We start from the raw sequence: 17,135 nt of genomic DNA on the forward strand, positions 1-17,135 counted from the left end.
CACTATACTTTGTGCAAATGTCTGAGTCCCCACGTCAGTGTAATACTGGAGGAATTTGGGGGACGTCTGCTACAGTATTTCGAACTGATTGTGTGGTGTGAAAGACTCCTTTTTCTAATTATGGCTTCTTGTTTTTCCCACCTGCCCTATCTTTTTCTCTGAGCAATGGGAGCTGACAGTTTACAGGATTGGTTTTATTTGTTTAAGAAAGAAACTCCAGAAATCTTTAGGCAATAACTATTATCCATGATACCTATATACACTGCTACAGGTCAGAGAGGTTCTTTCTGCATACCAGGGAATAAGCCAGGCAGAGCTTAAATAAAATATAATATTCCTGAATATAATTGGCTGTTTTCTCCATAGAAGCCTACCTCAGCAATTCACGGCTTGAGCAAGTTCCTAACTCATCCTTAGTCCCATCAATACAATGGGAGGGTTTTTTTTTTCTTTTGCATTTATCCTCCACATTTCTACTTCATGGGCCTATAAGGCAGCTCAAAACAATAAAAATGACCTGCTAGCTGTTGGTTTTTTTGTAAAGATAAAGAGCCAAACACTGTAAAACTCAGCCAATTACAACCCCTAAAAATTACTGTAAGTGTTTCAAGCCACGCCATGTTGTGTCTTCACACGCCCTGAGACAGAGTTGGGCAACCTTCTCTAAAATGAATGTCTGTAGTGACTGTCACATAGCATATTTTCAAAATTAATTCTGTTTTCTTAAGCCAGAGTCCTTCCTTCATTACATACTAGCAACGTTTAAGAGGGGTGAGGACAGATCAAAACATAGCAAATCACCTTTGCCTTCTCATGTCTATGTTATCTGTCCCATCCTTTTAATGTCTTTAATTTTACTTTTAGGATAAAATAAGGAATTTACTTTTTTACTAATTTTTCATTTTTCATTTACTTTTTAATTTTGCTTTTGGGATAAAATAAGGAATATATAAGGATAACCTGTAAAGATTATTGTGGCGAAGGAATTACTACTCCTCTGACATCATGAATATAAGAACATAAGAGCAGCCTGCTGGATCACAGTGGCCAACCAGTTGCCCATGGGAAGCCCACAATCAGGACCCAAGTGCAAGAGCACTCTCCCCTCCTGCGGTTTCCAGCAACTGGTATTTGGAAGCATACTGCCTCCCACAATAGAGTTGAGCATAGCCATCATGGCTAGTAGCCATTGATAGCCTTATCCTCTATGAATTTGTCTAATCCTCTTTTGAAGCCGTCCAGGCTGGTGGCCATTACTGCCCCTTGTGGGAGCACAAAGCAGGGGTGTATAAGATGATGTCTTAGATCCTGAAAGATCAGTCATTACTATTGCATAACTGCCAGAAAGCAGTTTAAGAGAAGTGCACACATCTTGTAAGAGACTTCAAAATAATATTATTACTGCTTAGAAAGGTAAATGATTAAGTGATATATAAATGCCTTAAATAAATATTCATATTACCCTTGGATTACATATTTTCCAGAGGGATTGCTAGAATATAGATGTACTAAATCAAGTTGCTTCATAACTTTCTTGGAGGACTGTTGTTATTATGTGCCTTCAAGTCGATTACGACTTATGGCGACCCTATGAATCAGTGACCTCCAAGAGCATCTGTCATGAACCACCCTGTTCAGATCTTATAAGTTCAGGTCTGCAGCTTCCTTTATGGAATCAATCCATCTCTTCTTTGGCCTTCCTCTTTTTCTACTCCCTTCTGTTTTTCCCAGCATTATTGTCTTTTCTAGTGAATCCTGTCTTCTCATTATGTGTCCAAAGTAGGATAGCCTGAGTTTCATCATTTTAGCTTCTAGTGATAGTTCTGGTTTAATTTGTTCTAACACCCAATTATTGGTCTTTTTCGCAGTCCATGGTATGTGCAAAGCTCTCCTCCAACACCACATTTCAAACGAGTTGATTTTTCTCTTATCAGCTTTTTTCACTGTCCAGCTTTCACATCCATACATAGAGATTGGGAATACCATCATCTGAATGATCTTGACTTTGGTGTTCAGTGATACTTCTTTGCATCTGAGGACCTTTTCTAGTTCTCTTATAGCTGCCCTCCCCAGTCCTATCCTTCTTCTGATTTCTTGACTATTGTTTCCATTTTGGTTAATGACTGTGCCAAGATATTGATAATCCTTGACAAGTTCAATGTCCTCATTGTCAACTTTAAAGTTACATAAATCTTCTGTTGTCATTACTTTAGTCTTTTTGACGTTCAGCTGTAGTCCTGCTTTTGTGCTTTCCTCTTTAACTTTCATCAGCATTCTTTTCAAATCATTACTGGTTTCTGCTAGTAGTATGGTATCGTCTGCATATCTTAAATTATTGATATTTCTCCCTCCAATTTTCACACCTCCTTCATCTTGGTCCAATCCCGCTTTCCGTATGATATGTTCTGCATACCTATTAAATAAATAGGGTGATAAAATACACCCCTGTCTCACACCCTTTCCGATTGGGAATCAATCAGTTTCTCCATATTCTGTCTTTACAGTAGCCTCTTGTCAAGAGTATATAGGTTGTGCATCAGGACAATCAGATGCTGTGGCACCCCCATTTCTTTTACTATTTTTTAAAAAATGAAAACTCAGAGTCTAGGGCCCCTGCCTGTGAGCACCAATAATGAAGGACCACTGGGTTGGCACCCCCCCCAATGCAGCTGATTGAAGTATTAATTTACTTCCATCCCTGCAGAAGTGCCAACCCTCAAGCTATGGATCTGTACATCAAATCCATTTCTCAATGTCCTGCCACACCATCACACAAGGAACAGAACCAAGCAGAAGGCTGTACAAAAGCTAGCTTGATTCTCCATAACTATAGTCATCAGAGCAAATATGCAAGTCTACTTTCAGCCCAAATAATATGCCGAGCAAATCAGTTTAATTTTTCCTGTGTAAGTCAACAGCTACCATTCACTTCTATTGTGAAAAATAAAACACTGCACAAGGGTGAGGAAGAGAAGAGCCAGAAGAATATTGGAGAGGAGAGAGAATACTAGAACAAATTTGGGGGCTATTCCTGCAGCTTAAACATGGCCTTGCTGCTCCCACTATATGTTTACTGTAGGAGTTGATATCCCTTTCTAAACCTCAGCATGGACACACTGCACCCAATACACATTCAACACTTTACAAGACTTGCAAGCATATTCCGCAGAATGAGAAACTATGGGTAAATCTTTCATTCAGAGAGTGGTTTACATATGGTCGCCAGTCAGTCTCACAGCCAGGCAACTTAACTAGACTTGCTTACTTCACCAATATTATTATTAAATTTATATCCTGCCATTCCTCCCAAAGGGAGCCCAGTACAACTGCACCATGTGACTTCAGACAATTCTCTGGAGCTCCACTCCACTAGTGGAACAATATTCATATCAAAGATGCAGATCACATGTCTGTGACCAGAATTCCTTTAAATGGACAGATCTGACTGGACAAATTCCATACATCCTAATGTCAGACATTATGTTATCAGGATCCAAAAGTCATATGATTTTTAAGTTCTGCAGCTCCTATTTGTAATAAAATCCAAAACATTCTTTTTCTCACTAATACTGCTATTTACATCTTGGCAGATGATTCAAAATTGGGAAGGATAGCTAATACCCTGGAAGACAGAAGCAAAATTCAAAGTGATCTTGATAGGCTAGCTATATTAGGCTGCATTAACAGAAGTATAGTTTCCAAATTGCGTGAAGTATTCGTTCCCCTCTATTCAGCACTGGTTAGGCCTCATCTTGAATACTGCATCCAGTTCTAGTCTCCACACTTCAAGAAGGATGCAGACAAACTGGAACAGGTTCAGAGGAGGGCAACAAGGATGATCAGGGACTGGAAACAAAGCCCTATGAGGAGAGACTGAAAGAACTGGGCATGTTTAGCCTGGAGAACAGAAGACTGAAGGGAGATATGATAGCACTCTTCAAGTTCATGAAAGGTTGTCACACAGAGGAGGGCCGGGATCTCTTCTCGATTGTCCCAGAGTGCAGGACACAGAATAATGGGCTCAAGTTGTAGGAAGCCAGATTTCGACTGGACATCAGGAAAAACTTCCTAACTGTTAGAGCCATATGACAATGGAATCAATTACCTAGAGAGGTAGTGGGCTCTCCGACACTGGAGGCATTCAAGAGGCAGCTGGACAGCCATCTGTCGGGAATGCTTTGATTTGGATTCCTGCATTGCGCAGGGGGTTGGACTTGATGGCCTTATAAACCCCTTCCAACTCTACTATTCTATGATTCTAGGCTGGAGCATTGAGCTGAAAACAATAGAATGAGGTTTAGTAAGGATAAGTGCAAAGTTCCTCACCTAGGAAAAAGAAGCCAAGTGCACAGTTATAAGATGGGGGACACTTGGCTCAGCAACACCACATGCAAGGAGGATCTTAGAATTGCAGTTAATCACAAACTGAATATGAGCCAACAGTGCTATATGGCTGCAAAAAAGACAAATGAAATTATAGGCTACATTAAGAGAAGTATAGTTTCCAAACTGTGTGAAGTACTAGTTTCCCTCTGTTTAGCACTGGTTAAGCCTCATCTCGAGTACTGCATCCAGTTGTGGACATTGCACTAAGAAGGATGCAGACAAACTGAAACAAGTTCAGAGGAGGGCAACAAGGAGCATCAAGGAACTGGAAACAAAGCCCTGTGAGGAGAGACTGAAGGAACTGGGCATGTTTAGCCTTGAGAAGAGAAGACTGAGGGGAGATAGATAGCACTGTTCAAGACCTTGAAAGGTTGTAACACTGAGGAGGCCCAGGATCTCTTCTCCATCATCCCAGAGTGCAGGACATGGAATAATGGGTTCAATTTACAGGAAGCCAGATTTCAGTTGAACATCAGGAAAAACTTCCTAATTGTTAGAGATGTACAACAATGGAACCAATTACCTAGGGAAGTGGTAGGCTCCCCTACACTGGAGTCATTCAAAAGGCAGCTGGACAGCCACCTATTGGGTACACATTAAGCTGGATTCCTGCATCAAGCAGGGGGTTGGACTCACAGGCCTTATAGGCCCCTTCCAACTCTACTATTATTCTATTTTAAAATATCAATACAGTATCACACAATAAGAGGACTGATTCATTCATGGCTCATTGCCATCTGCAAGGAAACCAACTGCAGGGGAAGAGAGGAGAGAAAAAGAGATGGCAAGAAAAACCACAGTACTTTGCTGGCTTATCCTGTTAAACATATAATTGCTTGGCACCTTAGTCTGAATAAAAATGACACTTTACCTTGTAAACTGGCACAGTGCCATCCTGACAGATGGACTGGGATGCAGACAGCCAAGAAATTATGTATAAGCATCAAATGCATTTTCTAAGAGCAGGACACCCAGTCAGGAATGTCAAAACAGCTGTCCAGCTTGAGCTTGGATGCCTGCCCTTAAGAGGATATGACGTTGCCACTCAACCCTGACCTGGATTAACTTGGGACAACAAATAAAATAGCTCCCACATCTATATAAGGTGAGTTTTGTAAAATCAGGATTACTACTTTGTAGAATTAGTGTAGAAATGGGCCGATCTTAAAGCATTTCAGGGAACTGAGTTCAAAGGAGTTGTGCAGTACAGGAGAAATGATTCAGAGACAGTTTATATTCTGTGATTTAACTACAACATGACAAGTCTTCACTAGAAATGCATTTCAAAAATTCAGCGCCCCCATTTCTAACTCTTCCCCATTAAAAAAAAATGGAAATAGACTGCCTTCAAGTCGATTCCGACTTATGGCAACCCTATGAATAGGGTTCTCATGGTAAGCAGTATTCAGAGGTGGTTTACCATTGCTTTCCTCTGAGGCTGAGAGGCAGTGACTGGCCCAAGGTCATCCAGTGAGCCTCATGGCTGTGTGGGGATTCGAACCCTGGTCTCCCAGGTCGTAGTCCAACACCTTCACCACCACACCACACTGGCTCTCACCTCCCCATTCAAAACCTGAGTTCTATTTTTGGGGGATAAAGCAAGGGAGTCTCTTCCTTTTATCTATAAGTACAGGCACACAAAGCCAGACTGATGCCCTTTTCACTTAAGCATCATCCATGTAACTTTTCTTGAAAGTATTTCTGACTCGCATCTTAAATGCGGCCATGTGAGTCCCACAGTCTCGCCCTCACACATGTATGTTGACCCCATTGAGAACAATGAACTCTTAGCAATTTGAACATCAGAAAGAATGTCATATAAGTTTAAGAAACATCTATGTGACTGAGCAGCAGAGAAATACCATTTATCATGTGCCCTTGGCTACCCCACCTGCCCTCTGCTCATTTGACTAATCCATTTAGAGCAGAGCTTATTCCCACATTCCAACTGCCTGAGCAGCTTTCCACCTTCAGGCCTCCTGAAATCAATCTGTCAGATAGAGGTGTTTTTCAAAAATGGGGATGGCTGGAGATGAGAGAAAAGTTCACAAATCCTATTCCTTAATTCTGAACTTCCAGGCCCTAAAGATTAATCATATAAATGTTCCATACATTGAAATGTCACGCACACAGACTTTAGCGTTTATACTTGTGAAATGGGAAAATTTCTCTAGATCTCCCGGCCACAAAGACTAGGATCTTTGTTTCTCTGGAGGTTCACCTAACCCTCAATACCTCTGAGAAATAGGGAAATACTTTCTTTTCCTTTTTTTAAAAAATTCAGCTGGATTTCAGTGCCTGAAATACAGCCAGTAAAAGGAGCAATGTTTCAGTACAGTACTTCTGATTATCTGTTTTAATCCGATCTTTACTGGATGCTAGGGAAATGCTGATCAGACTAATTAGATTATCACCTCTCCCTCTACCCTCCCCCAAAGGAGGAAAATGGGGCTGGACTTGCTTCTTTAGTGTAGCTTGCTCGCTCTGTAGCTTTTCTCTTTGATTTCCTACTAGATTCACTTGTAGCATCTCTTGTGAACACGGTTTTCACTGTGCCTTCCCAACTTTGTGAACTCAAGCCAGTTCAGACTTTCTTTCAAAAATAAACTTGTGCTTGGTTTTTAGCTATATTAAGGTTTGAATCTGCTTCTCACATGGGTTTTTCTGATCACATATTAAGTTATCCGCACCAGCTCCTCTGGTTCCCAGAAGCACTGCAATCACATGAAGCCCCAACCACGTGTAACGATTCTGTGTGGCAACTAAAAACTGGACTAAAATTTGGCTTAGGTGGCAATCCTAACCCCACTTATTTCAAAATAAGCCCCTCTGAATTCAATAGGGCTTTCTTCTGAGGGGATATTGCGCTGTTAGTTTCACTGAGTACAAAGTCCACGTGCAGCCAAGTGACCTTCCCTCTCCTTTGCATATTTTCTACAGCTGCTTTGCTCCCTTCTAGTTAGTCCCAGTAAACCACATGCACACGTCTTTACATTGCTACACAAAATCTTATTTAACAACCATGAGGCGGGGGTGAGGGATCAAGCAAGTTCAAGCAAGTCAAGAACAAACCTTGGTTACAGCTCATGGTATATTTGGAGTGAGACAAACCACAGGCCTGTATTCGTATGTACCACTAAGCAAACTATGATTTAGCTCCCAGTAGCATAGCAGCAAGAGTGAACCAGCCATGATTTTCTAAATGTGTACTAGCATGCTTCCTTGTACACACTATGGGAAAGTTTGGTTTAGTAATATATGTGAATGAGGCAATCTGGTTTCAACCTCAGTTTCTGCATTATCCACATGGATGACCTGTACTGGAGAAGGAAATGGGGAACATGGCTTTCTATACCATCAACTATTGTATTTTTCTAGACATACTCTCTAAACTTGGAATTAGAAGCATGGTATTTCCACTCCTATCTGAACAGCCAATTCCAGAAGGTGGTGTTGGGAGACTACTGCTCAGCCCATGCCATTGAGTCCTGCAGGATTCCATCTTAGAACTTTTAATAGCTACCTGAAACCACTGAATGAGAACATCCACTGTCTTCCAGTCTGATGTCATCAATACAGAGATTATATTCAGTTCTACCATTTCTTTACATCTGATTCAGGTGAGGCAGTTAAAGTTCTGAATCAATGCTTGGAACCAGTAATGGACTCTGGATACAGGCCAAGAAAATAAAGATCAGTGCTGACAAAATGCAGGTACTTGGTTTCTCTGTCCACAGAGGTGACATTAAACCTGTTCTGGAAGGGATTTCACTCCTCCTAAAGAATGACATTCACAGGCTTGGAATGCTCATTGAACCAGCTTGGTTGCTGGAAGCCCAAGTAGTGCCAGTGACACAGAGCACCTTTCACTAGCTGAGGCTGATACATCAGCTGCAAGCTTAGAGGCAACTTGATTATGGCTATACATGCTCTAGTAACCCCCAGTTTAAGTTATACACTTTGGCATGGACCACATTCCACTACATTGGAGCATCTTCCTTGCAGTGAAGCTATTTTTATTTCGTTAAAAAACAGACCTCTGGGCAAGGCCTCCTCCAAGCAAGCAAGCAAGCAAAGAATTAAGTTCATATGGGAACGAAGAACTTGCTGATATATATACACATCTCAAGGTTGTGAAAGGCTTCATAAGGTCAGAATCAGAATGATTATTTATTCCTACCCCACTTTTCCATAAAAAGAATCAAGGGAGTTTACAATAACAGCCTTGAACTGGCCTTGAAAGTTAGTGCTATTGCTGTAGTACTGGCTTTACATGTTCCCAGCGCCATCTAGAAGACAGGTTGCAAGAATCTGCACCAGCTATATTTTCAAAGGGATGTCCCTTGTAGATTAGGCAGTTCTGAATGTCACATGACCACAAATCACAGTAGGATATCCAGATGCAAGAGAGGATACAGTTTCTGCATCTTTGTAATGCAGAAGAAGGAATTTCAGCAGGTGTAGCTTGCATGACAATCTACACCTGCTGAATTTCCTCTTCTACACAGCTATTAAAAGTGCAGAAGCCCTTTCTTCTTTTGCATCTGGGTATCCTAGATCACAGTGGCAAGATCCTTGCCCATCTTGGCTAGTGAAAGCTGGCAGGGCTGGAACCACCGGTTGGGCCAAGGAGGTGGTTAATGCCTCCTTGAGGGAGGGAGTGGTCCCTCGTAGCCTCAAGGAGGCAGTAGTGAGACCTCTTTTAAAGAAACCCTCCTTGGACCCAGATAATTTAAACAACTATAGATCTGTGGCGAATGTCCCTTTTTTGGGCAAGGTTTTGGAGCGGGTGGTTGCCAGCCAACTCCAAGCGCTCTTGGATGAAACCGATTATCTAGATCCGTTTCAATCCGGTTTCCTACTTCGCGGATTGTCACCAGAAGGTAGTGCTTGGGGAACATCACTCGACACCATGGACTCTCCATTGTGGAGTCCCTCAGGGGTCGGTTTTGTCCCCCATGCTTTTCAACATCTACATGCAGCCGCTGGGTGCAGTCATCAGGAGTTTTGGAGTGCGTTGCCATCAGTATGCTGATGACACGCAGCTCTATTTCTCCTTTTCATCTTCTTCAGGTGAGTCTGTTGATGTGCTGAACCGTTGCCTGACCGCGATAATGGACTGGATGAGAGCTAATAAACTGAGACTCAATCCAGACAAGACCGAGACATTGTTGGTGAATGCCTTCCCTGCTCAGATGGTGGATGTTAACCCTGTTCTGGATGGGGTTACACTCCCCCTGAAGGAACAGGTACGTAGTTTGGGGGTTCTTCTCGACTCTTCCCTGTCTCTCGAGGCCCAAGTGGCCTCGGTGGCACGGAATGCGTTTTACCATCTTCGTCTGGTAGCCCAACTACGCCCCTATCTGGACAGGGACGACCTCGCCTCCGTTGTTCACGCTCTGGTAACTTCGAGATTGGATTACTGTAATGCGCTCTACGTAGGGCTGCCCTTGAAGACAATTCGGAAGCTTCAGCTGGTGCAGAACGCAGCTGCCAGACTACTGACGAGGACCAGTCGGTCTTCGCATATAACACCTGTCTTGGCGCGTCTGCACTGGCTTCCTATTTGCTTCCGGGCGAGATTCAAGGTGCTGGTTCTTACCTATAAAGCCTTACACGGCGTGGGACCTCAATACCTTGTGGAACGCCTCTCTCGATACGAACCTACCCGTTCACTTCGTTCAGAATCTAAGGCCCTCCTCCGGGTACCAACCCATCGGGAAGCCCGGAGGGTGGTTACTAGATCTAGGGCCTTTTCTGTGGTGGCCCCTGAGTTGTGGAACAGCCTCCCCGAAGAGGTACGCCTGGTGCCTACACTTCTATCTTTTCGGCGCCAGGTAAAGACCTTTTTATGCTCCCAGGCATTTTAATTTTCTTAACCATTTTAATCTTTTAATCCGTATTTTTTAATTTTTGTCGTATTGTGTTTTTGTAGTGGTTTTTTGTTGTTTGTTTGTATATGTTTTTATTATTTTTATTATGATATATTGTATTTTATCTGTTTGTTCACCGCCCTGAGAGCTATTCTGCTAAGGGCGGTATATAAATTGAAATAATAAAATAAATAAATAAAATAGTGTTTCAGACAGGGATGATAAAAAAAAAATCTTGGTCACAGCCACTGGCTGTTTCTATAGCAGTAATCTAGGTTTAAAACCAACTTATGACAACCTTCTCCCATACAGTAAATGAGAACCCATCTACAACAGGAAAACTCAGCACTTTAAGAACATCTAGATTTTCCCTGGATGCCAGTCCATCACGTGGGTAGTAGTTTGTCGTCTGAGTCCAAGAACAGGAAATGCTCCAAAGCTTGCAGCTTGAAGGAGGCGTCGCTGGCTTGCAGGCCCCAGTTCATTTCCTGTCCTGGTCCAAGGCAGACATATCAGAAGTACTCTCCACATGAGTTCTTACCAACCTTTAGTTCCCAGATTTTCTTCCTTTCATATTCCTTTCGTATATTACAGTTTGGGGCACGAACGGGCACCATTTTTGACTGACTCCGCTGGGGCTGCGTGGTCAGGAGCCCAACTCAGTCATCCCCCAGCATTTTCCTGAGGGCACTACCCCTTTGCCCTTCAGCAGCTCCCATCGCTGGTTCTGCCCAGTCCTCTTTGCTGGGGCCAGGACACTGAAATGGGGCACCCGAGTCCACCCCCTCCCCACCCGGTCTTTCTGCTGCAGTTGCAGCTGCCGCTCGCCAGCGATCAGCTAGTCGGCAGGGCCCAAAGCAGCCGGCACCACTGCAGCCCCTTTTCCTTGCAGCAAGTATAATCAACAAATCGGTGACACTTCTCTTTATAACATGTAAAGCACTGCACTTTTAAATGCTCAGAAATAATATCTCAATATAGTAAACACTCTTAAAATTAATATTATTGTATTATTATGTAGAACAACAGCTGGAAGACAAAAGTAACTAAAAAGTTGGAAGGCAATGATGACTATTATTTCCAGAAAAAATGATTTTGCATTACAATTTAGTAATTTTCTTAGTGGCTGCAATCTATTAAAAAAATCAATGGGATTTACACATTCATAATGTAATGCAAGACTGTAAAGTTTGTGTAGAAACAAAAGGTCAAGACTATACTGTCCTACAGGAGAAAGCACAGCTCATCTTCTATTTACTGCCACTTGACTAAGTATGAGAAGCTACCAGATGATGAACGTTCACTTGCAAAAAAAGAAAATATTAAAACCCATAGGGTTGGGGCTTTTTTTTTTTTTCATTTATCTGGTGGCATGAACATTTTTAGAAAAATTATTTTATGTATGCATCTTCAGTCTCAAGAACTCCTGCTCTCTTTAAAGCTACATAAATCAAGTTTGTTTTCTCCAGCAACATCAAGCTTTTTAAATCCATTTTCAATTCTTGATATGCTGCTATATGAAAGCATACTGCTTTTTACCAGTCATCTTTTTTGAAAACCTATTTTTCCAAGCAAAGAATCAGGGAAACAGGGAATAGACTGAACTGCTACCAGTATTTTTTAACTGGATTTATGACTTACAGAAAGGTGAACTCTGCTCAGACTGAACAGAAGATACCTGAAAGCACCAGCTTGTACTAAGGTCAGTTACTGGTAGTAGAGCGAGATGCTACAAGCACAGTAAAATCCATATGAGCCAATATGACACAGAGTAAGAAAGTTTACGTGGTTTATCATACAAGTATATTGCCCATATATACATTAGTACCATAATAGTCTTATTAAAACAAATTAAATGGTAATTTTATGTCATTATAACAACATAATTTCACAGAAATAAAACTGAAATCCATTGTGTGTACTTAAATGAATACATCAGATACAAAGTACACCAAGTTACAAGTGAGGGAGAAATCAAAATCCCAAATTTAAGAAGCAAAAAACTGCATATAGATAGCAAAAACTCTAAGTCTTAGAATCTAAATTTCATAATTTGATCTCTGATTTAGTTTTCAGTTTGGAGGATAAATTTCAGCCGTGTCAGCCTTCAAATGTTGCTGATATAATCTGAATTTCAGCCAAAAAGTAGGTTTTGAAACTTAAGTATCTAGTTAACCAACACTTCCTTGGAAGTACATTTGTGTGTATATTTGTATATACACAGAAGAACATCACACAGCAAAAAGTCTGTTTTTGGTCAAATGCTGGTTTGGTCAAATGCTGGTGGAAAGTATGGCATTTTGTCAAGTGTACATTGAATAACTAGATTAAGGTATCTTGAGCCATTTTCAGCTCTCTGACCAGATGGCACTGAGGGACCTCCATTCCTGCTAGCACTGGTGTATTTAAAGGGACTTCATCACATTGCTTCCAATCATCTTTTATATCCTGGGCCCCAAACATAATTCCTCTCACCTAGGTCAGCATTCTTCAATCTTAAGTTCCCAGATATTGTTACCCTACAACTCCCATCTTCCCTGACTGGCTGGCTGGGAATGATGGGAGTTGTAGGACGACACCATCTGGAGGCCCAAGGTTAATGAACACTGACCTAGGTGGATTGAACTTTATTATCAGGCATTATAAAAAGCAGACTCAAGTTACCCTAACAAGCTGGCCACTATATTATAAAAATCAACACTTCAGCTACTGGCATGAGCCACTGAAACTGAAGCACTGTCTCGTCCCATTGATTTCAATGGCAGAATCAAGTACCTGCTTAAATATCTCCCAATCAGACTTGGAAAGTACTTCATTATAGATTAAAATATAAGGCATAGCCAAATGAAATAAAGTTTTCAGAGGACTCAGAAACAGCTGCCAAAGTCTGAGCTCCTATGGAACATTAACTGCTACATTTACACTACATAAATGCAAGTATATTTAAATATGGAGCCAACACTGTTGTTGCCACAATCTTCAGAGATTTTTTAAGTGGAAAGTGATCTCGTACTACAACATACATACAGCCACCTTACCTAAGTAAAGCGATGAGTTTTCTTTCTTGACATTATCATCCAAGTAGGTTGGTCCCAACGTATAGATGGGTGTGGAGCCCATGCCAATAAGAATTTGGGCACAAATAAATAAAGCTACATAGAGTGAGTGGTCATTTCCACCTGAATCCATGAAACATGCTGGCGACTCCACATGGTCTTTGACTGAGTTATTGCCAGACATGCATAAGCCATCATTAGAGACAGAGGAGTTTAGTTCCTGGATCTGATATGGTGGAGAGATGAAATGAGGTAAAGAAAACATGGCAGCCCCAAGTGCAATAAAAAAACCACCGACAGCAAGCCACAGAGGCCTTCGCCCTCGCCCCCCAAAGTAACTGATGAAAACCACTACCACCAGGCTGCCAATATCAAAACAGCTGACCAACAGTCCAGACTCAGAACTTTTCAGACTGTACCTCCTTTCAATGGTGGTGATAACACTGCTCAGATAGCCAGAGACCATTAGGGACTGGATGAAAGTCAGGAAGCACATGCATACCAAAAAGAACCGGGAGTCTATCAATACTATGTTGAGAAATTTTCTACCTGGGATTGCTAGCAGAGTAGAAGCTGGTGAAACCCCTTTACTCACGCCAGTAGAGTTATTGCAGCCTGTTCTTTCAGCAAAACTCCCAATTCTTGAAAAACTGGAAGCTGTAAAAGACAACATAGTCCTAGAAGAAGCAGTAGCAGCAGCAACATTGTTGTGATGTGCTAATGTGTCAGGGACAAGGCCACACCTCTGATCAACCCCCCCCTGGAAGCTCTGCAAGAAGTTCCTTTTGGCTGCAATGAGAGCACTCTGTGAGGTGTTAATCTGTGGAACAGATCCATTCAGCACCGGTAAGCTCTTGGACCTGAAGCTCTCATTTTGCTTTTCTGGCTGCTCTCCCCCAAGAGAACTGGGGCGCTGGTGGTTCTGCTGCTTTGTGATACTTGACAAAAGCATGCTGATCACAAGTGTGGCTTGGGATGAGTTACCAATTTCCAATCAAATGCATAATCTTGTTGAAAATAGTTGCTGCCTTTTCAAGCATTCCCTGTGGCTTTCAAAACCAGTCCCAGCCACTCTGGAATAAGGGAGCTTACAATTCAACACTGTCACATCAATGCATCAGAGCACGTGTCCAGCAGATTCTTTTGTGGCTCCATCCTTCTTAGCACTGCTTAGGGACCTGTTCCACTCTGCCAGCAGCTGTGCTATAAACAAATTGGACTGGGCCTCTCCCTTTTCTGCAGGCACATTCCCACGTGGATTAATTGGCCACGTTTAGCAGCGACAAAGTGACAGAATTCCTAGCAAAGCCCAGCCACTCTGGAAGAGAGTCCCTGACCACCTGCATCATTGGCCACCAGGCTGCAGACCCGGTGGACGTCTTCTCCCTGTCTCCAGTTAAAAGCCTTCAGATGGCAAATCTACCAATCTGTAATGCAGAAAGAGAGAGAGATCAAGTAAAGAAGGTCAGCATGTTGCTTTTGTCCTGTTTTGCCAGCTACTGCTTCCCGGGGCTAGAAAAGGACACAGCAATCTCTATTATCAAGCACTCTCCCCTGAACAATAAAAGGAGGAGGGCTGGAATCTTCTTGCCCTCCACTACAACTCCCCCTCCCTTTTGCCTGTACCCAGTCTAAATCAGAAGCAATAGCAGCCTATCAGACATGACATTCATTTTAATACATAAGAAGCTATTAGAAGACCAACACTTTATTAATTTCTCCTACAAAATGTGATGAGATGTCTATAGGCAAAATCAGGTTCATTTCAGCAATTTCTTTCCCCCACCACCAGACTCTTTGTGAAAAGAGATATTTATAAAAGAGGACACAGGTGTGAGCATATAACACGTAAGCATCCTTACACAGACACTACAGCACCTTTCATTTATTCAGATGCAGTAGCATAGGTCAACATACTAACTCTTTATTTTCCTGGCTAAAAATAAATAGACTGGAATAAATATTTAATTATAAATATCAAGGCATCACAGACTGTCTGCACCCCATCCATTTTGTTTCCTTGGGTTCCTGATAACAAAGACTCAAGTTTCATAGGAGGCTCTCCCAAAGACAAGGAAAGAAATAGCCACAGGAAACAAAGAAAATCTCAACGCACATTTGATGGACATGTGCCAACCCAATATTGACATGCAAGACAAAATTTATTTGGATTTTGTTGGCACATACAGCACCAGCAAGCAAATACAATTTCATACACACATCTTCATGCTCAGAAGCACCACAGGCACTCTTGGGGCACAAAAAGTCATCCACACAGCCATATGCATCGTGTGTTTGGACAGAAGAAAGCACCCATCTGCGTCTCCATCTGGAAGAGTAACTCAGTCATGCATTTCCAAAGCTCCATGTGTAGCTTTATGAGCATTTGCCTGGGCTTTGTACAAAGGCATTACCACATGCTGGGATAAAAAAATATATAATTAAAAGGCCAGGGAAGGCACAGGGAATCTATTTATCTAGACAGCTGCCACTGCCATGCAACACACTTCACAATAAGTTCCATGCACTCAGGATACACAAAAGCTAAAACCTAGTTTGCACATGTAAGCCTGTTTGTACATATCTTAATCTCTGAAATCTCAGGACTTTCAGACCAATCCTCTGAAGTAAATTCCACCGAGTTCATTGGCAGTTAAGCGGACATAGGACTGTCACCTTAGATGACTTCTATTTCCGTAAGGTCTCCCTATTCCACCCCATGCTATTACTCTATCCTTGTGGACTGCGTTTCCCCGCTTCCCATACACACATACAGCTGTTCACTTAACGATCAGCCAGGTAGAAACTGCCTCAGATTCCGCCGCCCGCCCCCCCCCCCGGCTCCTTTCTGGCTGTGCGGACTCGCTCCGTCCAACGCCAAGTCCAAACCTTGGTGAATCTGTGGAAGGCAGATCCGAAAGAAGTTAAAGAGAACCCGCAAAAGAACCGCGCAGGGGAAGGAGGATGGGAACGAACAGTGGAGGGATTATAACACAAGGCATCCCAACCCTCATCAGTACCCTTCCGAGATGAAGAAATAGCCTATTACTCACACAGCTCGCTTGCTTGTATCTGTGGGAAGCTGGGAGGGGAGATGGAGGGGCGGGAGAGGCAGAAGGACAGAAAGCCAGCAGCACCAACTCTAGCCAGATGGTTCCCGTCTGCAGGTAATGAGCCCAAGCGTCTCCCCTTAAACTCCCTTCCCTTCCTCACCCGGCCTGACACTCAATGCGGAGTTTCCCCTGTCTCCAGAAGCGAGGCCAAGTAAAGCGCGCAGGCGCACTCCCTCCCCTCCTCGCTCTTTTGTGAGGAGACGCGTCTCCAAGCGGCTGTGTCGGCCCACCTGCTCCTGCCTTTCCTAGAGGGACGCAGAATGGCTTCCCTGGAGACAGCGAGGGAGCCGGTAAAGAATCGCACAATTTGCCACAAAGAACTCCCTCCGGGAGGGAAAAAATAGTCCTCCAAAACAAGATTCCATGACACACACCCTCGCTTCGCTAGCGCCCCGCCGTTCTCCTTGAAGCCAAATGGATTCGCCCTTCAGTTCAAGTGGACTTTCTCCAGAGATTTTTTTTTAATCTATTATAAGTTGCAACCCTATGCACACTGAGGGGAAAAAACCCGTTGAATTTAGCGGGAGCTCCTTCTGAGTAAAGTCGCTTAGCATTGCGCTGTTCAGCTTTTTTATTAGAAACGGTAGAAGGAATGATAATCTTGAACATTTATTCAGAATACAGCAAAACAAATTTGGGGCACTTCAACGAATATAATAAAATCCAATTGATGCACATTAAGGCAGTACAGCAGGATACCTGAAAGA

The 17,135-nt window shown here is 42.6% G+C and overlaps 1 protein-coding gene across 3 annotated transcripts in view; it reads right to left on the bottom strand.

Moving 5' to 3' along the window:
* The window catches only part of SLCO5A1 (solute carrier organic anion transporter family member 5A1), a 134,347-nt gene extending 117,692 nt beyond the window's left edge, over window positions 1-16,655 (bottom strand). The window contains exons 1-2 of one of the 3 annotated variants that reach the window (XM_061600906.1): window positions 16,529-16,655; window positions 13,298-14,742 (exon numbers count right to left, since the gene is read on the bottom strand). In XM_061600906.1, the coding sequence (XP_061456890.1) occupies window positions 13,298-14,267 (970 nt within the window). In that variant the 5' untranslated portion in view covers window positions 14,268-14,742; window positions 16,529-16,655. Of the gene's footprint in view, window positions 1-13,297; window positions 14,743-16,204; window positions 16,264-16,368 lie in introns of those variants that run through there. The other 2 variants (XM_061600897.1, XM_061600916.1) reach the window with 2 other exon arrangements.
* Between the last annotated feature and the right edge of the window lie 480 nt (window positions 16,656-17,135).

This window comes from Rhineura floridana, chromosome 1, assembly GCF_030035675.1.
Source record: "Rhineura floridana isolate rRhiFlo1 chromosome 1, rRhiFlo1.hap2, whole genome shotgun sequence".
In the NCBI taxonomy this organism is placed as follows: domain Eukaryota; kingdom Metazoa; phylum Chordata; class Lepidosauria; order Squamata; family Rhineuridae; genus Rhineura; species Rhineura floridana.